Genomic DNA, 25,124 nt, shown 5'->3' on the forward strand with positions numbered 1-25,124 from the left:
TGTGCCAGATGCCACTGAGAAGACAGAACAACCGCCACCCCTGCATCATATAGATCACATACCAAATAGATCATATTCATCACATAGGTCATATAGAGGCAGTGGCATAGCTATGGAGGTCACAGGGGTCACAATCGCGACCAGGCCCCATAGCCAGGGTGGCCCACAGGGGCTGGGGCTGATGGGAGTAGACGTGCTCCCCACCGGCACGCACGCACGTCAGCACAAAGCCCCTGATGCATCCCTGCCTCTGGCCCTGTGTTATCGATACCATGCAGAGGCAGGTGCAGCCGCCCGTCCCACATCGCTGCAGTGAGAAGGTGAGGAGACATGTGACAGGCTGCCGGAGGGGGGTGCTGGGGTCTGGGGGTGATAAACTCATGAGGACATTGTGTGTTTGTTCTATTCATTGATGAGGAGTCTGAGGATGGGGTGATTGATGAGGAGAAAGAGGGCAGGGGGAGGGGGGCCTGATTGATTGACTGACTGATGAGGAGACTGGGGCTGTGGGGGTTATTCATTAATGAGTCTGGGGGGGCGGTTGATGAGGAGACCACAGATAGTGGGGGTACCTAACAACGAGGAGACTGAGGATGGGGTGCTCGGGGGATTGACTGAGGATGGGGTGCTAGGGGGGTTGGACTCGGTGGCAGTGTATGAGGTGATGAGAAGGAGAATGAGGATAGGGTACTGGGGGGGGGGCTGGGTGGTGGTGTACGAGGAGACTGAGGATGGGGGATGAGGTACGGGGGGCTGGGTGGCGGTGTATGTGGTTATAAGGAAACTGAGGATGGGGTATGGGGGGCTGGGTGATGGTGTATGAGGTGATGAGGAGACTGAGGATGGGGTACTGGGGGGGGGGGCTGGGTGGTGCATGAGGTGATGAGGAGACTGAGGATAGGGTACTGGGGGGCTGGGTGGCTGTGTATGAGGAGACTGAGGATGGGGTACAGGGGGCTTTGTGGCGGTGTATGAGGTGATGAGGAGACTGAGGATGGGGTGTGGGGGGGCTGGGTGGTGGTTTATGATGAGAATGGGGTGCAGGGGGGGCTGGGTGGTGGTGTATGAGGTGAAGAGGAGACTAAAGATAGGGTACAGGGGCCGGGTGGTGATGTATGAGGTGATGAGGAGACTGAGGATAGGGTACTGGGGGGGGGGGGGGCTGGGTGGTGGTGTATGAGGTGATGAGGAGACTGAGGATAGGGTACTGGGGGGGGCTGGGTGGTGGTGTACGAGATGATGAGGAGACTGAGGATGGGGTACGGGGGGGACTGGGTGGTGGTGCATGAGGTGATGAGGAGACTGAGGATGGGGTACTGGGGGCTGGGTGGCTGTGTATGAGGAGACTGAGGATGGGGGATGAGGTACGGGGGGGCTGGGTGGCAGTGTATGAGGTGATAAGGAGACTGAGGATGGGGTGCAGGGGGGGCTGGGTGGTGGTGTATGAGGAGACTGAGAATTGGGTGCAGGGGGGTTGGGTGGTGGTGTATGAGGAGACTGAGGATAGGGTACGGGGGGCTGGATTGTGATGTATGAGGTGATGAGGAGACTAAGGATAGGGTACGGGGGGCTTGGTGGCGGTGTATGATGTGATGAGGAGACTGAGGACGGGGTACGGGGTGGGCTGGGAGGTGGTGTATGATGAGAATGAGGATGGGGTACGGGGGGGGGGTTGGACTCGGTGGCAGTGTATGAGCTGATGAGAAGGAGACTGAGGATAGGGTACTGGGGGGGGGGGCTGGGTGGTGGTGTATGAGGTGATGAGGAGACTGAGGATAGGTTACTGGGGGGGCTGGGTGGTGGTGCATGAGGTGATGAGGAGACTGAGGATGGGGTACTGGGGGCTGGGTGGCGGTGTATGAGGAGACTGAGGATGGGGGATGAGGTACGGGGGGGCTGGGTGGCGGTGTAAGAGGTGATAAGGAGACTGAGGATGGGGTACAGGGTGGGCTGGGAGGTGGTGTATGATGAGAATGAGGATGGGGTGCAGGTGGGGCTGGGTTGTGGTGTACCATGAGACTGAGGATGGGGTGCAAGGGGGGCTGGGTGGCGGTGTATGAGGTGATGAAGAGACTGAGGATGGGGTGCAGGGAGGGCTGGGTGGTGGTGTATGAGGAGACTGAGAATTGGGTGCAGGGGGGTTGGGTGGTGGTGTATGAGGAGACTGGGGATAGGGTACGGGGGGGCTGGGTTGTGATGTATGAGGTGATGTGGAGACTAAGGATAGGGTACGGGGGGGCTTGGTGGCGGTGTATGATGTGATGAGGAGACTGAGGATTGGGTACGGGGGGGGGGGCTGGGTTGTGATGTATGAGGTGATGAGGAGACCAAGGATAGGGTACGGGGGGCTTGGTGGCGGTGTATGATGTGATGAGGAGACTGAGGATGGGGTACGGGGTGGGCTGGGTGGCGGTGTATGAGGTGATGAGGAGACTGAGGATAGGGTGAAAGGGGGTTGGGTGGTGGTGTATGTGGTGATGAGGAGACTGAGGATAGGGTACTGGGGGGCTGCGTGGCGGTGTATGAGGAGACTGAGGATGGGGTACGAGGGGGGGGGGGGCTGGGAGGTGGTGTTCGAGGTGATGAGGAGACTGAGGATGGGGTATGTGGGGGACTGGGTGGTGGTGTATGAGGTGATGAGGAGACTGATGATTGGGTGCACGGGGGGCTGGGTGGTGATGTATTAGGTGATGAGGAGACTGAGGATGGGGTACTGGGTGGGCTGGGGGGTTGTGTATGAGGAGATGATGAGACTGAGGATGGGGTCCTGGGTGGGCTGGGTGGTGGTGTATGAGGTGATAAGGAGACTGAGGATGGGGTGCATGGGGGGCTGGGTGGTGGTGTATGATGAGACTGATGATGGGGTGCAGGGGGGGGCTGGGTGATAGTGTATGAGGTGGAGAAGACTGATGATGGTTTACAAGGGGGGCTGGGTGTCGGTGTATGAGTTGATGAAGAGACTGAGGAGGGGGTGCAGGGGGGACTGGATTGTGGTGTATGAGGAGACTGAGGATGGGGTGCAGGGGGGGCTGGGTGGTGGTGTATGAGGTGATGAGGAGACTGAGGATAAGTTACGGGGGGCTGGGTGGTGGTGTATGGGGTGATGAGGAGACTGAGGAAAGGTTACGGGGGGGGGGCTAGGTGGTGATGTATGAGGAGAATGAGGATGGGGTGCAGGGGGGCTCGGTTAAGGTGTAAGAGGTGATGAGGAGACTGAGGATGTGGTATGGGGGGGCAAGGTGGTGGTATATGAGGGGATGAGGAGAATGAGGATGAGGTACTGTGGGGGGGGGGGGTGCTGGGTGGTGGTGTTTGAGGTGACAGTGGTGTTGCTAGGGTTGGTGTAACCCGGTGAGATAGAAAATTGTGTCACCCCCATACCTCCTCCTCTCCCCAGTAAGTTTTTAGCCTGTTGTGACAGACACCACTGTTGTAGCGCATTGTGAGAAATTCCAGTATAATAATCAGAGATACCAGTTGCCACAGAATGGGAAAGTGTTAAAGACGTTTTCACCATTTAAATATACAGCTCCCAGAATTACTTAAAGGGGTACTCCACTGGAAAACATTAACTTTCTGGCACCAGTTAATATAAAAGTAAAACAGATTTTTAAATTACTTCTATTTAAAATCTTAATACTTACAGTACTTATAAGCTGGTGTATGCTCCACAGGAAGTTGTGTAGTTCTTTCCAGTCTGACCACAGTGCTATTTGCTGACACCTCTGTCCATGTCAGGAACTGTCCTTAGCAGGATAGGTGTCAGCACAGAGCACTATGGTCAGACAGAGAATAAATTAAAAAATAAAAGAACTTCCTGTGAATCGCTTATACAGCAGCTAATAAGTACTGGAAGGATTAAGATTTTTAAATTGAAGTAATTTACAAATCTGTTTAACTTTGTAGCACCAGTTGATTAAAAAAAAAAATATGTTTTCCAGTAGAGTACCCCTGTGAGCAGTGGTGAGGTTATGCTGGGAGTTGTAGTTTCACTCACCATAACTGTAGAACTGACAAGTGACTACAGCTCTGATAGGACATAAAGAGGAGAATGTACAATGATATCAGTGACTACAGGTGACGTCTTCTCTATAGTCTTCCCTTATCTAATTCAGATGGTACATACCGCCTGGTCCAGCTAAAACTTCTCTCTGCAGAATGTGAGGCCCAGACGTCTCCTCACTATGTCAGGGCATTCTCACTCTCTATATGAAAACAATTATTAATATAAACCTGCCAGACACTGTATCCTCTAAATATAATACTACTATACACTATACTCTCTGATTATAAACCTTCCATACCCACTGAATATAATACTACCAAACACTGTACATTCTGAATATAATACCAACACATACTGTACACTCTGAATATAATACTGCCACACACTGTACCCTCTGAATATAATACTGCCAGACACTGTATCCTCTAAATATAATACTACTATACACTATACTCTCTGATTATAAACCTTCCATACCCACTGAATATAATACTACCAAACACTGTACATTCCAAATATAATACCAACACATACTGTACACTCTGAATATAATACCGCCACACACTGTACCCACTGAATATAATACTACCACATACTGTACCCTCTGAATATAATTCTACCACCCACTGCACCCTCTGAATATAACACTTAGAGATGAGCGAACTACAGTCAATTCAACTCGTCACAAACTTCTCGGCTCGGCAGTTGATGACTTTTCCTGCATAAATGAGTTCAGCTTTCAGGTGCTCCTGTGGGCTGGAAAAGGTGGATACAGTCCTAGGAGACTCTTTCCTAGGAATGTATCCACCTTTTCCAGCCCACTGGAGCACCTGAAGGCTGAACTAATTTACGCAGGATAAGTCATCAACTGCCGAGCCGAGAAGTTCGTGGTTAATCGAATTTACTGTAAGTTCGTTCATCTCTAATTATACTACCACAAACTGCACCCTCTGAATATAATACTACCAAAAGCTGTGCCATCTGAATATAATACTACCACACACTGCACCCCATGAATATAATACTACCACACACTGTACCCTCTGAATATAATACTACCACACACTGTACCCCATGAATATAATACTACCACCCACTGCACCCTCTGAATATAATACTACCACACACTGTACCCTCTGAATATAATACTACCACACACTGCACCCCATGAATATAATGCTACTACCCACTGCGACCTCTGAATATAATGTTGCCATACAGTGCACCGTCTGAATATAATACCACAACCGCAGTAACACCCCTCAACATCCGTTAGCTGATGCTATTACCACGGGAGGGGGGTATTGGTGGTGTTGCTAGTGGATGATGGGGGTGCTACTACTGGGGGGGGGGGGTGTTGCTGGAGGATGATGAGGGTGCTACTGGCCATTCCCCCTGGCAGTATTCCCCCATCATCCATCGGCAGGATCACCGCCATCATCCACCATCATGATCTGCTGATGGAGGTGCTACTGCTGGGGGGGGGGTGTTGCTGGTGGATTATGAGGGTGCTACTGCCAGGGGGGGAGCATTAGGTAGGCAGCAGTTCCCCCACATTAGGTAGGCAGCAGTTCCCCCACATTAGGTAGGTAGCAGTTTCCCCACATTAGGCAGCATAGATTCCCCACATTTGGTACCAGTTAACCCACATTAGGTAGGTACAAGTTCCCCCACATTAGGTAGCACAGATTCCCCACATTAGGTAGCACAGATTCCCCACATTAGGTAGCATAGATTCCCCACATTTGGTAGCACAGATTCCCCACATAAGGTAGCATAGACTCCCCACATAAGGTAGCATAGACTCCCCACATAAGGTAGCCTAGACTCCCCACATTTGGTAGAACAGATTCTCCACATAAGGTAGCATAGACACCCCACATTTGGTAGTAGTTTCCCCACATTAGGCCGCAGGTACCCTTGCAGGTTCCCCACAATGGGTCAAAGTCTCCCCACATTAGATCGCTGGTTTACCCCCCCCCCCCCCCCCCCACACACACACACACACACACACACACACACACAAAAAAAACACATACAACACAGAGAGACACACACACACTCAGAGAGTCACACAAAAAAACACACATTCACACACACACAGAGTCACACAGTCACATACACACAGTCACACACACACACACACACACACAAACATAGATAGAGAGAGACACACACACTTACCCATCCAGCGCAGCGCTCCTTCTCACCGGGCGCCCTGCGAGTGACGTAACTGATGTCCTCCTGCACGGCCATGCGGTGTGACGTCAGGATATGGCGCAGACGTGGGAGCGGAGGCCGGGCACAGTGCTGGTGAAGGTGAGGGGGATGGGGTGTGATGAGGGACGGGTGCACAGTGCAGGTGAAAGGGGGGGGTTGCTGACGGACGGGCGCACCCGCACACACAGCGCAGGTGAAGGCCGCGGGGGGGGGGGGGGGGTGCTGACGGATGGGAGGCCGGTCGGGCACATATGGGGGGTGGTGGGGTGGGTGCTGTGGAGCGTCTCGGTGTCACCCCATTAGGTTGGTGTCACCCGGTCGCAACGCCACTGTGAGGTGATGAGGAGACTGAGGATAGGGTACGGGTTGGCTGGGTTGTGATGTATGAGGTGAAGAGTGAAGACTATAGTGAAGACTAAGGATAGGTAACGGGGGAGGGGGGGTGGCGGTGTATGAGGTGATGAGGAGACTGAGGATGGGGTACTGGGTGGTAATGTATCAGGTGATGAGGAGACTGAGGATAGGGTACTGGGGGGGCTGGGTGGTGGTGTATAAGGTAATGAGGAGACTGAGGATAGGGTACGGGGGGCTGGGTGGTGGTGTATGAGGAGAATGAGGATGGGGTGCAGGGGGGCTGGGTTGTGGTGTATGAGGTGATGAGGAGACTGAGGATACAGTATGGGGGGGCTGGGTGGTGTTATATGAGGGGATGAGGAGACTGAGGATGGGGTACTGGGGGGGGGCTGTGTGGTGGTGTATGAGGTGATGAGGAGACTGTGGATAGGCGATGGGGGGCTGGGTTGTGATGTACGAGTTGATGAGAAGACTAAGGATAGGGTACGGGGGGGCTTGGTGGTGGTAAATGAGGTGATGAGGAGACTGAGAATGGGGTACGGGGGGCTTGGAGGTGGTGTATGATGAGAATGAGGAAGGGATGCAGGGGGGACTGGGTTTTGGTGTATGAGGTGATGAGGAGACTGAGGATGGGGTACTGGGGGGGCTGGGTGGCGGTGTATGAGGTCATGAGGAGACTGAGGATGGGGTGCAGGGGGGTTTGGTGGTGGTGTATGAGGTGATGAGGAGACTGAGGATGGGGTATGGGGGGGCTGGGTGGTGGTGTATGAGGTGATGATGAGACTGAGAATGGGGTACTGGGTGGGCTGGGTGGTAATGTATGTTGTGATGAGGAGACTGAGGATGGGGTACTGGGGGGGCTGAGTGGTGGTGTATGAGGTGCTGAGGAGACTGAGGATGGGGTATGGGGGGCTGGGTGGTGGTGTATGAGGTGATGATGAGACTGAGGATGGGATACGGGGGGGAAGGGAGGTGGTGCAGTGGCGTTGCTAGGGATGGTGTCACCCGATGCGGTAGAAAATGGTGTCACCCCCATACCTCCCCCCTCCCCCCAGTAAGTTTTTAGCCTGTTGTGACAGACACCACTGTTGTAGCGCATTGTGAGAAATTCCAGTATAATAATCAGATATACCAGTTGCCACAGAATGGGAAAGTGTTAAAGAAGTTTTCACCATTTAAATATACAGCTCCCAGAATTATTTAAAGGGGTACTCCACTGGAAAACATTTACTTTTATATCAACTGGTGCCAGAAAGTTAAACAGATTTTTAAATTACTTCTATTTAAAATCTTAATACTTACAGTACTTATAAGCTGGTGTATGCTCCACAGGAAGTTGCATAGTTCTTTCCAATCTGACCACAGTGCTATTTGCTGACACCTCTGTCCATGTCAGGAACTGTCCAGAGCAGGATAGGTTTGCTATGGGGATTTGCTCCTACTGTGGACAGTTCTTGACATGGACAGAGGTGTCAGCACCGAGCACTGTGGTCAGACAGAAAATAAATTAAAAAAGAAAATAACTTCCTGTGAATCGCTTATACAGCAGCTAATAAGTACTGGAAGTATTAAGATTTTTAAATAGAAGTAATTTACAAATCTGTTTAACTTTGTAGCACCAGTTGATTAAAAAAAATGTTTTCCAGTAGAGTACTCCTTTATGCAGTGGTGAGGTTATGCTGGGAGTTGTAGTTTCACTGACCATAACTGTAGAACTGACAAGCGACTACAGCTCTGATAGGACATAGAGAGGAGAATGTACAACGATATCAGTGACGTCTTCTCTATAGTCTTCCCTTATCTAATTCAGATGGTACATACCGCCTGGTCCAGCTAAAACTTCTCTCTCTAGAATGTGACGCCCAGACGTCTCCTCACTATGTCAGCGCATTCTCATCCTCTATATGAAAACAAGTATTATTATAAACCTGCCAGACACTGTATCCTCTAAATATAATACTACTATACACTATACTCTTTGATTATAAACCTTCCATACACCATACCCACTGAATATAATACTACCACACATCTGTACATTCTGAATATAATACCATCACATACTGTACCCTCTGAATATAAATCTGCCACATACTGTACCCCTGAATATAATACTACCATATACTGTACCCTCTGAATATAATACTACCATATACTGTACCCTCTGAATATAAATCTGCCACTTACTGTACCCCTGAATATAATACTATCACATACTGTACCCTCTGAATATAATACCAACACATACTGTACACTCTGAATATATTACTACCACCCACTGCGCCCTCTGAATATAATACTTAGAGATGAGCAAACTACAGTAAATTCAACTCGTCACAAACTTCTCGGCTCGGCAGTTGATGGCTTTTCCTGCATAAATTAGTTCAGCTTTCAGGTGCTCCCGTGGGCTGGAAAAGGTGGATATTGTCCTAGGAGACTCTTTCCCAGGAATGTATCCACCTTTTCCAGCCCACCGGAGCACCTGAAAGCTGAACTAATTTACGCAGGATAAGTCATCAACTGCTGAGCCGACAAGTTCGTGACTAATCAAATTTACTGTAAGTTCGCTCATCTCTAATAATACTACCACAAACTGCGCCCTCTGAATATAATACTACCACCCACTGTGCCCTCTGAATATAACACTACCACCCACTGCGCCCTCTGAATATAACGTTGCCATACAGTGCACCCTCTGAATATAATACCACAACCGCAGTAACACCCCTCAACATCCATTAGCTGATGCTATTACCACGGGAGGGGGGTATTGGTGGTGTTGCTAGTGGATGATCGGGGTGCTACTACTGGGGGGGGGGGTGTTGCTGAAGGATGATGAGGGTGCTACTGGCCATCCCCCCTGGCAGTATCACCCCCATCATCCATCGGCAGGATCATCCTCCTGGCAGGAGCACCGCCATCATCCACCATCAGGATCTGCTGATGGAGGTGCTGCTGGGGGGGGGGGGGTAGTTGCTGGCGGATGATGAGGGTGCTACTGCCAGGGGGGGGGGGGGGGGGCATTAGGTAGGCAGCAGTTCCCCCACATTAGGTAGGTAGCAGTTTCCCCACATTAGGTAGCATCTTTTCCCCACATTAGGCAGCATAGATTCCCCACATTTGGTACCGGTTTCCCCACATTAGGTAGGTACCAGTTACCCCACATTAGGTAGCAATTTCCCCATATTAGGTAGCACAGATTCCCCACATTAGGTAGCAGTTTCCCCACATTCGGTAGCACAGATTCCCCACATTAGCTAGCATAGACTCCCCACATTAGGTAGCATAGACTCCGCACATTAGGTATCATAGACTCCCCACATTAGGTAGCATAGACTCCCCACATTAGGCCGCAGGTTCCCTTGCAGGTTCCCCACAATGCGTCAAAGTCTACACACACACACACACACACACACACACATGCACACACACACACACAAAAAAAAAAAAAAAAAACACATACAACACAGAGAGACACACACACAAACACACACAGTCAGAAAGACACACACTCACAGACACACAGAGTCACACACACACACACAGAGTCACACAAACACACAGTCACACACAGAGTCACACAAATACACAGAGTCACACACACACTCAGAGAGTCACACAAACACACACAGTCACACACACAGAGTTACACACACAAACATAGATAGAGACAGACACACACACTCACCCATCCAGCGCAGCGATCTTTCTCACCGAGCGCAATGCGAGTGACGTAACTGACGTCCCCCTGCGTGGCCATGCGGTGTGACGTCAGGCCGGCGCAGACGTGGGAGCGGAGGCCGGGCACAGTACTGGTGAAGGTGAGAGGGGGGGGGGGGGCGTGATGACGGACGGGCGCACTGAAAGGGGGGGGGGGTGCTAACGGACGGGCGCACCGCACACACAGCACAGGGGGGCTGGGTGCTGACGGATGGGAGGCCGGTCGGGGACATAGGGGGGTGTCAGTGTAGCTGGGGAGGGGGTGTGGGTGCTGCAAAGCGTCTTGGTGTCACCCCATTAGGTTGGTGTCACCCGGTGCGGGCCGCACCCCCCGCACCCGGGTCGCAACGCCACTGAGGTGGTGTATGATGAGAATGAGGACGGGGTGCAGGGGGCCTGGGTTGTGGTGTATGAGGTGATGAGGAGGCTGAGGATGGGGTACTGGAGGGGAGGCTGGGTGGTGGTGTACGAGGTTATGAGGAGACTAAGGAGACTAAGGGTACGGGGGGCGGCTGGGTTGTGATTTATGAGGTGATGAGGAGACTAAGGATAGGGTATGGGGGGTTGGTGGCAGTGTATGAGGGGATGAGGAGATTGATGATGGGGTACGGGGGGGCTTGGAGGTGGTGTATGATGAGAATGAGGATGGGGTGCAGGGGGGGCTGGGTTTGGTGTATGAGGTGATTAGGAGACTGAGGATGGGGTACTGGGGGGCTGGGTGGTGGTGTATGAGGTCATGAGGAGACTGAGTATGGGGTGCAGGGGGGTTGGGTGGTGGTGTATGAGGTGATGAGGAGGCTGAGGATGGGGTATGGGGGGGCTGGGTGGTGGTGTATGAGGTGATGATGAGAATGAGAATGGGGTACTGGGTGGGCTGGGTGGTAATGTATGAGGTGATGAGGAGACTGAGTATAGGGTATGAGGGGGGGGGCTGGGTGGTGGTGTATGAGGTGATGAGGAGACTGAGGATGGGGTATGGGGGGGCTGGGAGGTGGTGTATGAGGTGATGAGGAGACTGAGGATGGGGTATGACTCTGTCCATTTTGCCCCATATGAAGCAAAACACTGTCCGGATGATGGCCTTGCAAACGGTGGTATGGGGAGGCCAGGCCTGTGCGGTATACTGGAGCACAGGCAAAACTTCACTCCGCAGGACAAGTGCCTTGCCTTCAATCAAGAGCTTTCTGGAGCTCTACAGTCCGATTTTAGAGTTCATCTTTCCTAGTCGGTCCTCTGCCGAAGTCCTCGCAGGTCTGGACGAGTGCAGTCACCGAACGCTGGTCAGCGCAGAAGACGGTCATGTCGTCCATGTAGAGCGAGCACTTGACCTCGTAGCGATCTGGTCCTGGTGCGGTGATCCCTCTGATCTCTCAATTCTACCGGATAGTCTCAGCGAAGAGCACTATAACACAAACAAAAAGAAGAGGTGAAAGAGGGCAGCCTTGTCTAACCCCTGAAAGGATGGGAAAGGGGTTAGTCTTCCAGCCATTCACCAACACCGTGCTGTAAATATCAAAATACAAAAGAGCAAAACATCTTCCCCAGACCTAGCCTGCGCACAGCTCTGCCCATGAATGCGTGGGAGACACGGTCGAACGCCTTCTCCTGATCTAAGCTGACCAGGGCGGTGTGGCCACCGCGGTCCTGGATGTAATGGACCGTGTCTCTCACAAGGGCAAGGCTGTCAGCAATCCTGCGACCAGGAATGCCGCAGGTCTGGTTCGGATAGACGATCTGCCCGATGACAGATTTCAGCCTGTTGGCCAGCACCTTGGCAAGGATCTTGTAGTCCACGTTCAGGAGAAAGATGGGACGCCAGTTTTTCAGGTCACATCTCTCCCCCTTCCGCTTATACAAGATTGTGATCATCCCCTCCCTCAACAACGGAGGCATTCTGCCCCCCACCACCATCTCTACTTACACCTCCAACAGGTCCTGACAGATCAGGTCACCCAGCACTACATAGAGCTCAGCCGGGAGACCGTCACTGCCCGGGGTCCTGCCGGGCTTAAAGGATTTAGCGGCAGAGAGCAGCTCCCCCACCGTCAAGGGATCGTCCATAGCTGCCGCACCTGCGGGATCAACCACGTTAGTGATACCTGACAGGAACCCCTCGGCGGCTTCGGGGTCGGATGACTTGGGGGCATAGAGGTTGCTGTAGAAGTCGGAGACAACCCCCACTACCTCCTCCTTGCCCCTTCTCATGTGTCCGGTCTCATCTCGTAGCTCAGTCAGGGGCATGTGGCCAGCATAGAGCTTCCTGAAAAAGAAAGAGTTACACTTCTCACCCTTCTCCAGGTTCTCCACCTTGGAACGAAAGACGATTCGCTTGGATTCCTCCTCAAAGTGCCTTTTCAAGCTCTTTTTGGTCTCCTCCAGCTCCTCCCTGATGTCCCAACCACACTGGAGCAGGTCCTGCAGGGACCGCAGCTCGTGCTGCAGCTTCCTGAAGTCCCACTTCTTCGCACACGCCTGTTGTCTGCCTTTTGCCTGAAAGAAACAACGGAACTCGACTTTAACATATTCCCACCAATCGCTGATGCAGTTAAACAGACATTTGTCATAACGCCATACAAGGTACGCATCCCTAAGTTCCTCCATGACCTCCCTCTGCTCCAACAGGGCACAATTCAACTTCCAGGAGCCTGGGCCAGGTGGGAATCCATGGCCCAAAGTCCCCCAAAATCGAATGTCCCTGTGGTCAGAGAAGAAGCAGAGGACCATAGAGTACGACACCTTTCTGACTGCTCTCGAAGTGAAGATGAAGTCTATCCGAGAACGGAGCGAGCCATCGGGGCGGCTCCACGTATAGTTTACAGAGCCGTTCCCGATGGACCCAACAATGTCCTGCAAGGATGCCTCTGTCATCATCTCAATCAACAGCTTAGACTTCACGTCCAGGTTGGCGGATGTGCCAGAACTGCGGCCGTCCACCTCAATGGGGCAGTTGAAGTCACCACCCAACACTACTGCCCTAGTTGTGGCAAGCTCAGCCCCCAGGGCCTGGAGAACCTCCAGTCGGACATCCCTCTCAGGGGAGGCATACACGTTGATGAGCCGCACGGGCTCACCCGCCCAGGAACCGTCTGCGACGAGAAGTCTGACACAGACGAGCTCCAGGACGGAATCAAGTGCAAAGTTGCCTCCCCTGATCAGGATGGCCACCCCCGCAGACCTACTGTCACCCCCACCAGACCAGTAGGAAGGGCCGTGAGGCCACTGCCTGGCCAGATGGTTGTAAGACCTAGAAGCAGACAAAGCACATTCCTGCAGGATGTAAACATCACACCTCTGAGAATCTAAGAACGTAAGGACTGTCTGAAATCTAAACCTAGCTCTCACACTCCTCACATTAATGCAGAAGATGTTGAGATCAGCCATGGGAATAAAAAGAGAGGTTAGTTCAGATACCAGTTACCACTCTGGTCGGGCGGGTCCTCTTCTCTGGCGCCTGTCAGCTCCTGTGACTTCTCATAGCGCCCTTCCAAGAACTCGTCGTTGGCCGGAGTGTCTAGGATTTTATTGACTTCTGGGTCCTGCAGCAGCTCCTCCATAGACTGAGCTTGGACTTGCTCCGCTTGGACCTGTTCCACTTGGGCCTGCTCCAACTCCTCCTCTCCATCTGAAGCTTGAAGGCTCTCGCAGACCTGCTCCATCTCCTCCTCTTCATTTGAAACTTGAGGGGTCTCGCAGGTCTCGATAATCTTTCTCTTGTGGGACTCATCTGGTGTATTTTTTTTTCAACTATAATTTTTATTGAGCGAAAAAGACAAAAGGGAATGAAGTCCACTCGCAGGTGTGGCGTTTGTAGTATGCTCAGTTTTTCCAATTCAAAACAAAACAGAACAACGAATGAGAAATAGTCTACACGATTTCTGTTAACCTGACACATGGGGGAGGGGGACGGCATGAAAGGGAGAGGGAGGGGGAGGGGGGCGAGGAAGGGGGACATATATGATGAGTGAGAAGGTTAAGTGGAGGGGGGAGAGGGAGAAGCTGGAGTAATGCCACTATAGGCGGCAATCAATTTCAGGTGGGGATAAGTTAGCAGAAGGGTTGGGTAAATGGGGGATTGTGGGATGGGGTAGTAGGCAGTAGCTGAGTGAGGGGGGGGGGGGAAGGGGGGGGAGCTGTAAGTTAATGAGGAGAAGAAGGTAAGCGAGAGAGAAGGAATAGGGGGTCAGGGTAGAAAGAGGGTAAAAGAGGAAGATGAGGGTGGGGTGAGTAGGGCGGGGGGATAAGGGCAGAGAGCCGAAGGGGAAATCAGAGTGTCGGATGCGGGGGTATAGGAGATGGAGGGAAACCCCAGCAGGACCAATTCCGGTGTGAGTTGAATAGTGGTACCAGTAATGTCGGCCAGCTTGGCCTCCACCTCCTTCCAGAACAAGGCTATGCTGGGGCAATGCCACCAGACATGTGAGTGTGTGCCTACCTGGGCTTTGCATCTCCAGCATAGACCGGAGGGGGCGAGACCGTGGGCATGTAGGAACTCAGGCACCTTGTACCAGCGGGAGAGTATCTTAAAGTGATTTTCTTGCAGACGGACACATCTGGAAGGGCCCATCGTGAAGGAGAGAATACGATCCACCTCCATGTTTCTCAGGGGGCGCTGAAGCTCGGTCTCCCACGAGGCCAGGTAACCCGGCCTTCCCCGAGGTCTCGCCCGCCTCAAGGCTTATTTCGAGTCAGTAAGCCTCCATGGCCTATCCCCTATGGAAAGCAAGAAGCTTTCAAATTCAGTAAGCGCTCTGAGGGGCAAATGTTTTTTGGCGAAAGCAGTACAGCATGAGACGATATGGTTTAGGTGCAGGAAGGTCAGATTTACCTCAGGGAATAGTTGGCATATATCCGCTGCGGCCGGAACCCCACCGTCAGAGAACAACTGCGAGACTGGAACCCCTGATAACCTCCTCCACAAAGGAGTAAAGGTGGGTGAATCCATCCCCACGACCACAGGTATAAGATGCGAAGGAAGAAGAGGAGAAATTCCAGGGGAGAGGAAAGTCGAGAGAAAGGACCAGGAGGAGATAATGCCCTCAATTAATAAATGATTGCTTTTTGCATTATATTTGGCGTGGGACACAGGGGGCAACCACGCTAGTGGGTCAGCATCAGCAGGCGCCTGGGGGAGAGTCAAACCACGCGGCGCATGAGAAGGGTGGGTGTACCATACCCATCGCTGGAGCTGAATCCCCCTATAAAGGTCACGGACATCCGGCAGCCCGATGCCCCCCTCCGACCTCAGGCGGGTGAGCAGTGTATGTGACATGCGGGGCCTTTTTCGCTTCCATACGAATCCAGAAAAAAGCCTTCTAATTGCAATGAAAAAGCGATCAGGAAGTACTATGGGAACCATGGCGAGTTTGTATGTGATTTTGGGGAGGACATAACATTGGATGACATTGCGTCTAGCTAACCAAGAGATCAGGGGCAAGTCATATTCCTCCAGAATATTTTTGATGTCTCTCAATAATGGGGCAAGGTTGGCGTCGTATAAAGAGGCAGTTTGTGCGGTGATATGTACTCCCAGGTATTTAATATGCTTATCTGACCATTTAAAATCAGATTGAGAGCGGAGCAGCCGGGATGTTCTAGGGGGCAAGGTAATGTTCAATAGTTCCAACTTCGATACATTCACCTTGAAGTTGGAAACTGCACCGAAGTCGTCAAATAGTTGAACCAGGGGGGGTAGGTCCTCCAGAGGGCTCGCCAGTAGGAACAAAAGGTCGTCAGCAAATGCCAGCACTTTCATTTTGCCGCTCGGTGTGTGGAATCCCCTGAGACCTGACCACTGGAGCACCCTCTGCAGCAATGTCTCCATCACAAGGATGAACAGAGTCGGGGACAGGGGGCAGCCCTGCCTGGTGCCGTTTTTTTGTGGAAGGGGGGTGAGATGGAGTCATATACCAGTAGGGAAGCGGAGGGGGAAGAGTATAGGGACATTATTGCAGAAATAAACCAGTCTGGAAACTGAAACTTCCTTAGGGTCGCCGCCATGAATTGCCAATCAACTCTGTCAACTCTCTGCCTTCTAGGCGTCTACTCCAAGAAGAGCCAGAGGCCGTCCAGAGAGCTGTGCCTGAGAGATAGCCTGCAAGAGCTTTTCAGTGTTGGTACGGCCTTCTCTACCTTGTACGAAGCCGGCCTGCTCCTCGCCTATTAGGTGGGGGAGTCATTTTTTGATGCGGAGGGAAAGGAGTTTTGCCCACAGCTTAAGATCCATGTTTAATAGTGAAATCGGGCGAAAGCTGCCACAATCACTCGGATACTTCCCCTCTTTGGCCAGTAGGGTGATGTGTGCCTCTAAGGATTGCCTAGGTAATTGGGAGCCCTCAAACAGCGAGGTGCACCATTCAGTCAAATGGGGGGTCAGTACGTCTCGGTACCTCGTATAGTACTGGAGGGGGAGGCCGTCAGGGCCCGGGCTCTTGCCTGGAGGGAAAGAGGTCAGAACACGCCCAACCTCATCATCAGTGATGTGGGCTAACAGGCTCTCGGCCATCCCCTACTCCACACGAGGCAGGGAGAGGTGTTGTAAGAAGTCCTCAATGAGTGAGGTCTTCGTTGAAGGTGTAGGGGGATCTATCGTGGCGTCTAAATTGTACAATTTAGAATAAAACTTCTGGAAAGCCACCGCAATAGCCTCAGTTGTGGTGCAAGAGTCGCCCCGTTCGTCCCTAACATGGTGGATATGCTGTTTCGCCTTAGCTTTCTTAAGCAGGGACGACATGAGCTTGCCTCCTTTATTACCATGAGTGTACAAGCGGTGTCTAAAGTTAAGATATGCCTTAGAGGATTTATAGTTTAGGTGTGACAATAATTGTTCCCTGAGTGAACGTAGGTCATCCTGGACGGGGCCAGTGCATGTGGTCGTGTGTAATCTTTCTAAGCTAGCTATTTTAAGTAGGAGAGTGTCTATCTCTTTCTGGTATGTCTTTTTCAATTTTGAGCCCCAGGCGATGAAGATCCCCCTGATGTAGGATTTATGGGCCTCCCAGACTATAGGGGTGGGCAGTCCCGACCGACCATTAAGGTCAAAGTAAGACACTAGATGGTTTTTAATGTCTTCCCTAGCTGCGCTGTTTTCCAGTATGTGTTCGTTTAGGCGCCAGCGTATCGTGAAGGGTGTAGGGCCGGAGAGGTATAGAGACAGGTGGACAGGAGCATGGTCAGAGATAGTAATGACATCGATACCTGTGGTCGTGAGGGAGGGAAGAAGAGATGAATGGATGAAGATGTAGTCCAGCCGTTGGAAGGAATTATGAGCAGCCGAGAAGTGAGAGTAGTCTCTGACCGTGGGGTTCAGCGTCCGCCAGGCATCTACAAGGGACAAATTAGACAATTTAGCACGCAAGCAAGCAAAAGCACGATTTGAGATGGTGGATCTTGTGGCCGAGGTATCTAAAGAAGGGATTAGAGTAACATTGAGGTCACCTCCCAGAATGATCGGACCATCCGCAAACAGTCTCAGGTCGTCCAGGGTGCCCAGCAGCCAAGAAACTTGTGCATGATTAGGCGCATAAATATTCACCAAGGTATATTTGGAGTTGTTGATCAGCACCCTCAAAAAGAGCGCTCTCCCATTTGCGTCAGAATGCTGCTGGAGTACTATCACAGGTAATTTTTTATGCAGGGCTATTGAAACACCCTTGGACGCAGAGGCTGGATGGCAGGAGTGGAACCAGGAGTAGGGTTTTTTGGGGAGTTTAGGGATTTTGTCTTGTTTAAAATGAGTTTCCTGCAGGAATTAGATCATAGGGTTGAGGCGTTTAGTTACAGAAAGTATGTGGTTTCTCTTATTAGGGGTAAGCATCCCTCTAACATTGAAATAGACACAAGAGAGTGAGGATATGGCTGTGGCAGTAGAGTGTGCAGGTGGGTAGGGTAGGGAGGAATCAGGAGTTCAGAGGGAGGGAGCGTGTGCGGGGATGCATGGATGATGAAAAGTGAAATGAATAGGGGATAGAAGTAATAGTAGAGGTACAGATATAACACCTAAGGGAGATAAAGTAAGCTCTGTCGGCCACCAACAGTGAAAGGGCCAGACAGTAACTAGGTCACCATGTCGAATTTCAGGGCTAGGAAAGTCTCGGTCTAGATGAAGGAGGGATCAGTAGCAGTCACCCGTCCGTGGGATTTCATCGGTGGCTCCTCGGAATGCCAGGGCATCCCATGCCAGGGATCTGCCCGGTGCATCTCAAGCAATGCAGACCAGGTATTCGGAGACAGGGTGAAGTCCTCGTATCTACGCTGCAATCCCGGGCACTAAAGTTCTCTCAATCCCCCACGCAGAGGCAAGGTGTGCAAAACAAAATAACAGGAGAGTTCTAGTTACAGCATCAATCGGGAAAAGTCACCGGTCAGCCATCCATATAGGCTGGAGAAAAGGGCCATCAAAAAAGTCAGAAGGGGTTACTTATCTCAACCCTCTGGGGCAGGCATCTTCACCGGGGTCTTCTTCTGCTTCGGAGACTTGGAGCGAGCGACCATCTTCCACTCTCCCAAGTTCGGCAGCTGCGGAAGCGGCACATGATCTGACAGCGGCATCCACGATGGTACCTCAACAGGGGCGATGTCCAGGACTCGCCAGGCGCTCCGCAGGTCGTCAGGGGTCCTAATGTCCTAATGGTGATCATCTTCCCTCCTTTCAGAACCGAAAGCCCGAACGGGAACAACCAGGCGTACGTCAGGTTTTTCTCCCTGAGTTTTTCGAGCAGGGGGCGCATGATACGTCTCTTCATCAGCGTAGTAGGAGCAATGTCCTGATATAGGAAAATTTCATCTGCTCCGTAGTGGATGGGTCTCTTTTCCCTCGCAGCTTGTAAGATGGCAGCAGTATCCACAAATGACAAGAGACCACAGATAACATATCTGGGGGGTTCAGCTGGCTTCGGCCGAAGCCGGAGGGCCCTGTGAATGCACTCTATGACGATGGAGCCAGCGCGCTCGTCCCCCAGCAATCCAGCAAAGATCTCACGGACAATTTTAGGTAGCACATCAGGCACCCAGGATTCCGGAAGTCCTTTGAAGCGAATATTTTTCCGCCTGCTGCGGTTTTCCTGGTCTTCGATCAAAGTAAGGGCATTATTGACATGCGTCTCCATGGCTTCGGTTCTGGTGGCAAGTGCAGCAGAGTGTGTAGCGAGCTCTGTGCATGCCGACTCGAGGGCCTTCGTGCGAAAGCCGATGGCCCGAACCTCCGATTTGATTTCCGCCAGGTCCGCTCTCACTGGCTTCAGGGCTTGTGTTAGAGCCTTCTTCATGAATGATTTGAAGAAGGCTGGCGTAATAGCCGCCACTCCGCCGCCCTCCGAATCGCTGTCCTGGCCTCCTTCTTCTTCAGGGTTACAGCGTGTGGTGGGATCAGGCGCCATCTTGAGCGTGAGCATGAGACCTGTCGGTGCGTTTAGCAAAGAAAGTCGTAACGGCTGCTTGGCTTTTCTGTTTGGGCATCGCAGGTGGGTCACCAGGTATATAACGACCAATTTTCACCATTCCTGGTGAGATAAAGTGGGAATAAAAGGGTGCTCAGGAGGTGCGAGGCAGGAGCGCTCAGACTCGCACAGCCATACCAGTCCGCGGCCAGACTGCCCCCCCCCCCACACTCATCTGATGTATTGTCCTTTCCTCTTTCTCTGTATGGTACCTGGGGGAGGAAGCACAGGAAAATCCTCCAAAGAGCGAGTGCCAGCAGTTGGAGGGGGGTTTGGTGCTGCTGGGCCAGGGGAGAAAGGAGGCTGGGTGGGGCAGGGGGCAGGAGAAAGTGCCCGGGCAGGGGAGGACGGGGCAGGGGTGGGCCGGGGTGGGGTACGGGGGGCAGGGGTGGGACGGGATATGAGCGGTCTGCTTGGTCCTGGCCATGATCCTCTGTACACGTACACAGCGGAGATGTGATGGGAAGAAAGGAAAGAGCAGAATATTTATACTCCTGGTCTCATCCTTATTGGCTCATGTAAACCACACCCCTTCTTCCCATTGGCTGATTCATACAAACTAGAGCCCGCCAAAACACATGAGACATCTGTGATGGATCTTTGTTCTGAAGCGGCGGGGCCCATCCTCAGCGATGATAGCGCCCCCATGTATGACACGATGCCGGGTCTCGGGCATTCACACTGATTCCCCGCTCCTCGGATACAGACTCCTTTATGCCTACAATTCCTCAGAGCTCTATCTGCTTCACTATTTCCAATCTCTATATACATTTACATGGGGCAGTACAGTAGAGCGCCCCCATGATCGAACAAAATGCCCAGTAATTCTCAGAATGGGTTAGTAACTTCATATGTCCACAACCTATTAAGTAGATTAGAGGGTTAAAATCAGCACAATGTTTCTGGTTAATCAATATTAATAATTTCCAATAAATATTTTCTATTAGTCACTGCACGAAATTCTTACAGTTTCAGGATATACAAATCAGTTGCAGTGAGTGTTACAATAGCGACACCTGGTGGTGAGAGCTTTGTATTCTAAACTTTGCATGTTGCCAAATTGTAACAAGTATTTACATTTCCTCAAGAACTGACACTAAAATTGTTACAGAGTAGCAAACAGATACAACTAGATGTTATATGAACACCACGATACCAGTTTCTCTAATATGGAGAATATAGTCAAGCCGGGAGCTTGTGTCTCTTCTTGAGGATCTAGGACAAAGGCATATGCATTGTAGTGTGTGTGTGTGTGTGTGTGTGTGTGTGTGTGTGTGTGTATATATATATATATATATATATATATATATATATATATATATATATATATATATATATATATATACACACACACACACACACACACACATTTCTCACCCACTCTTAATTTGTTTTATATAAAACGCAGGTTATACTACAGTGTATGTAATGAGTATTTAAAAGCTACATTTTAATAATCGGTTCAAAGGTTTTGGGGTAAAATTAAGAGGTCAAAGTGTCCAAAGTGTCTCCTGATGATATGTATGATTGGCAATGCGCCCCAAGACTTCTGTAAACCCTCGGCCTCCTCCCCTTACATCCTGGGCTCTAATTCCTCAGTATATCTGCGCTCCTGTCCTGTTCTGCCCCAGTAAACCCCAACAGGATTCCCCAAATACACCAGACTATGATGGCGCTTCCTTCTCTTCAGGATCTCTGCTGTCTGGAGGAAAATACACGGGCTCCGGGGAGTGTTCGGTCGGTAAGAGAGGAGGAAGATGCCGCAGGTATAAGATATGATCCGACTGAAGCTCTGGATGTGGAACTGGTGGGGTCGGCGGGTGATCTCCGGGCTGCTCAGCGGTGAGAAGAGAGCGGGAGAAAGGAGACAGGGATAGCGGGAACCGGCGAGGACAGCGGAGGGAGCGGAGAGCAGTGAGGGGGTCAGAGGGGCTGAAGATGAAGAATAAGGGAAGAGAACAAAGGAGAAGATTCTGAGAAGGAAAGTAATAATCCTGATCCAGATATAAGACGATCCGGACTTTCTGTGGGATCCTTCACAGACTGTATTGTATCCGCAGATCCCTCGTCTATTCAGTGATGATCTCTGGGATCTATTACAGAATTGAGGATTCCTATCTATTATTATGTATAGACGATATAACATTATAGTGACGTCATACACGTCTTGGAGATAAAGCTCTATACTGCCCATTACTCTATTACAGTCTCTGCTCATTAACCCCTAATACTCCTGAGAAGTCTCGTTGAGAGCAGGAAGGGGAGTTACAAAAGTATACAATGTAACAACAATGTATGAATAAGAATAAACAAATGAATAAATAACTAATGTATCAACGTGGAAACTAACAGACAGGAGTCCATCATAAAGAGTGAATAAGATGTGTTTGTCCTGGAGAGACTGCACAAAACAAAGAATTTATTACTTTATAATGTTTCCCCGTTGTGGATGGGCTGTGGGTCTGGTGTCATCTATATAATACATGACATGGACATTCTGTAACACAGTAGGTGACATGTCCCTAATGTACATGGGCCGTGACGTCATCGTTCTCTCTGCACATTTACAATGGAAGTATAAAAGACATCATTCTATCAGAGACATGAGGATTTATGGTTATAGAGACTTATACCGTGTTATATCCCGTTTCGAACCTGTAGGGTGGAGTCTAGTTTGTGGACTTAGCCTGTTACATCTGTATGAATTCACATTGTTATCTATATAAACCATTTATATTAATATGATACATTATAATTCCGTGCATTGTATAAGGTAAATACAATATTTTATTACATTATTAATTAGAAGATAATAAAGAAGAAGAGTTTTATTGTCCGCCCGGGCTGGAGTTCCTCTTGGATGTCGGCAGTCTGATGCTTGCTGTGCGGCTCTCCACCTTTCCCGAGCACAGGAGCTGGGATTCAGCAGGCGGGCTGGCTTTATACAATTGTTGTGTGGAATACAAATATGACATGGAAGTATCAGTACAGCGGCCGGGATAGGGCTTTCTCTCCCAGGTATAATGTTCTCTGTTATCAGGACCATATACACAACCAATATAAGAATCCCCGATGTCATCCTGGTAATGTACAAGCAGGTCCTGTAATGGAGATAATCTGTGAGAGAAATCACAATAGGATCCTCGGGGTCATCACTTAATAGACGAGGGATCTGGGGATGGAAGACATTCTGTGAGGGGGAAGGATCCTACAGAGAATACGGAGTCTCTTGTATCTGGATCAGGATTCTGACTTTATTTCTCAGAATCTTCTTTGTTCTCCTCACTTCTCCTTCCATCTTCAGCCCCTCTGACCCCGTCACTGCTCTCCGCTCCCTCCGCTCTGTCCTCGCCGGTTCCCGCTATCACTGTCTCCTTTCTCACCGCTGAGCAGCCCGGACACGATCCTCCGACCCGACCACTTCTACTTCCAGAGCTTCAGTCGGGGACCGGATCAGATCTTATACCTGGCATCTCCTTCCTCAGTTCCCGGCCCGAACACTCCCCGAAGCCGGATCAGCTGTGACAGCTCCTGCCCGGTGGCTTCAAAACACGTTGGAGATTACAAAGAATAACAACAGGGAGATGACATAATTCCCCATCATGGAGAATCTGTATCCCCTTCCCCCTGACCTCCTGCACAGCCGGGATGTGAGAGAATATCCCCAGGGGTAGGAGCCCCAGCTCTAGGTCCAAATCCTGCTCCTCCTCCCCCCGCACCCGGGCCATGTGCTCTCTGCAGACATGAGGAGACATCTGCGGGTGTTATGGGTCGGGAAGCTGTAAGGAAGATGAAGGAGAGAACAGTCATCACATCTACTTGTGGACAACTCCCCCCATCATCTCCGGGTCAGTAAATGGACACGTTGTCCGTATTATATCTATATATCAGGACAGGGAGCTGGCAGTGAGCGGAGGCGCCGCCTGTGTTACCCTCCGGGGCTCTCAGCAGCTCCAGGCCGTCTCCGCATCGTGCAATCAGCTTCCTGGACGGTAGATGTTGTAGTAAAGATCCGTGTGATGGTGACCGGTGCCGGGAATAGAAGGAACGATCCCCAGCAGCAGATTTATATTCCCGGATACACAGTGATGTGCAGATCGGGAAGACTGTGATGGAGATCCCGGGGCCTCCTCCCGGCTCCTTCCCGGCACCTCCGCCACCTCCGGGTATAAACTGTTAGGGGGGATGTTGGGGAGGAATAAGACACGGAGAAGGGGAGCTCGCCTGTCCGGTTCTAGCCGCTAAAGATCTTTTATCCCGGGCAGGGAAGCACAAGGTTGTAGCGGAACTTCGCCCGGGTCCAGACGGGATGGGGCGGGGCCTGTGCTCTGTGTCAGCCAATAGCAGCTCCGGACGGTGACATCTCAGCAGCCAATCATTGCGCAGCCGCTGTACATATAAGAGGCGCCAGCAGCTCCGGTCTCAGCATTTATCGTTCACGATATTTTTGAGTTCTAAGATGGCAGAAACCGCACCAGTCGCTGCTCCTCCCGCCGAACCGGCCGCAAAATCCAAGAAGCAGCCGAAGAAATCAGCTGCCAAGAAAAGCCACAAACCCTCCGGTCCCAGCGTGTCCGAGCTGCTCGTTAAAGCCGTGTCCGCCTCTAAGGAGCGCAGTGGGGTGTCTCTGGCTGCCCTGAAGAAGGCTCTGGCTGCCGGAGGATACGATGTAGACCGAAACAACGGCCGCCTGAAGCTGGCCATCAAGGGGCTGGTGACCAAGGGAACCCTGCTCCAGGTGAAAGGCAGCGGCGCCTCCGGATCCTTCAAGATCAACAAGAAGCAGCAGGAGACCAAGGACAAGGAGGCCAAGAAGAAGCCGGCGGCTGCGGCCAAGAAACCTGCAGCAGCTAAGAAATCAACCAAATCCCCTAAGAAGCCAAAGAAGGCTCCGAGCGCGGCCAAGAGCCCGAAGAAAGCCAAGAAGCCTGCAGCGGCCAAGAGCCCCAAGAAGCCGAAGGCTGCCCCCAAGAAGGTGACCAAGAGCCCGGCTAAGAAGGCGGCCAAACCCAAAGCTGCCAAGAGCCCTGCTAAGAAGGCGGCCAAACCCAAAGCTGCCAAAAGCCCGGCAAAGAAGGTGACTAAAGCCAAGAAGAGCGCGGCTAAGAAATAATCGGGAGCCTCGTCCTGTACTTATCCCTCAAAGGCTCTTTTCAGAGCCACCACCTCCTCCCACCAGAGCTGTATGATCACCGCCCGTGTAACACCGGGATGTATAAAGAATATAATACAGTGATATAAATCCCTTCTATATTATCATCACTTTATTATATTTTATCAATCCCAATACATCTGCCTTTACTAGTTCTAGATCCCCTTATGAACACTCAGCTGAGTCTGTTCTGTAACCAACCATAGTTGTATCTTTCTGTAACACTTGTAGGGTCAGC

At 51.2% G+C, this 25,124-nt stretch overlaps 1 protein-coding gene across 1 annotated transcript; it reads left to right on the top strand.

The window, feature by feature from the left end:
* Window positions 1–24,182: 24,182 nt before the first annotated feature.
* LOC130332622 (histone H1B-like) lies at window positions 24,183–24,865 on the top strand. Its single transcript, XM_056553792.1, has one exon. It carries the CDS (start codon window positions 24,194–24,196, stop codon window positions 24,845–24,847), a length of 654 nt encoding a protein of 217 aa, XP_056409767.1. The 5' UTR covers window positions 24,183–24,193; the 3' UTR covers window positions 24,848–24,865.
* The last annotated feature ends 259 nt before the right edge of the window (window positions 24,866–25,124 follow it).

The sequence above is a fragment of the Hyla sarda genome, unplaced genomic scaffold (assembly GCF_029499605.1).
Source record: "Hyla sarda isolate aHylSar1 unplaced genomic scaffold, aHylSar1.hap1 scaffold_38, whole genome shotgun sequence".
NCBI classification, from domain to species: Eukaryota; Metazoa; Chordata; class Amphibia; order Anura; family Hylidae; genus Hyla; species Hyla sarda.

Excerpts from the sequence above, each read along its gene's own strand:
- LOC130332622 (XM_056553792.1), top strand. The coding sequence starts at position 24,194 with ATGGCAGAAACCGCACCAGTCGCTGCTCCTCCCGCCGAACCGGCCGCA.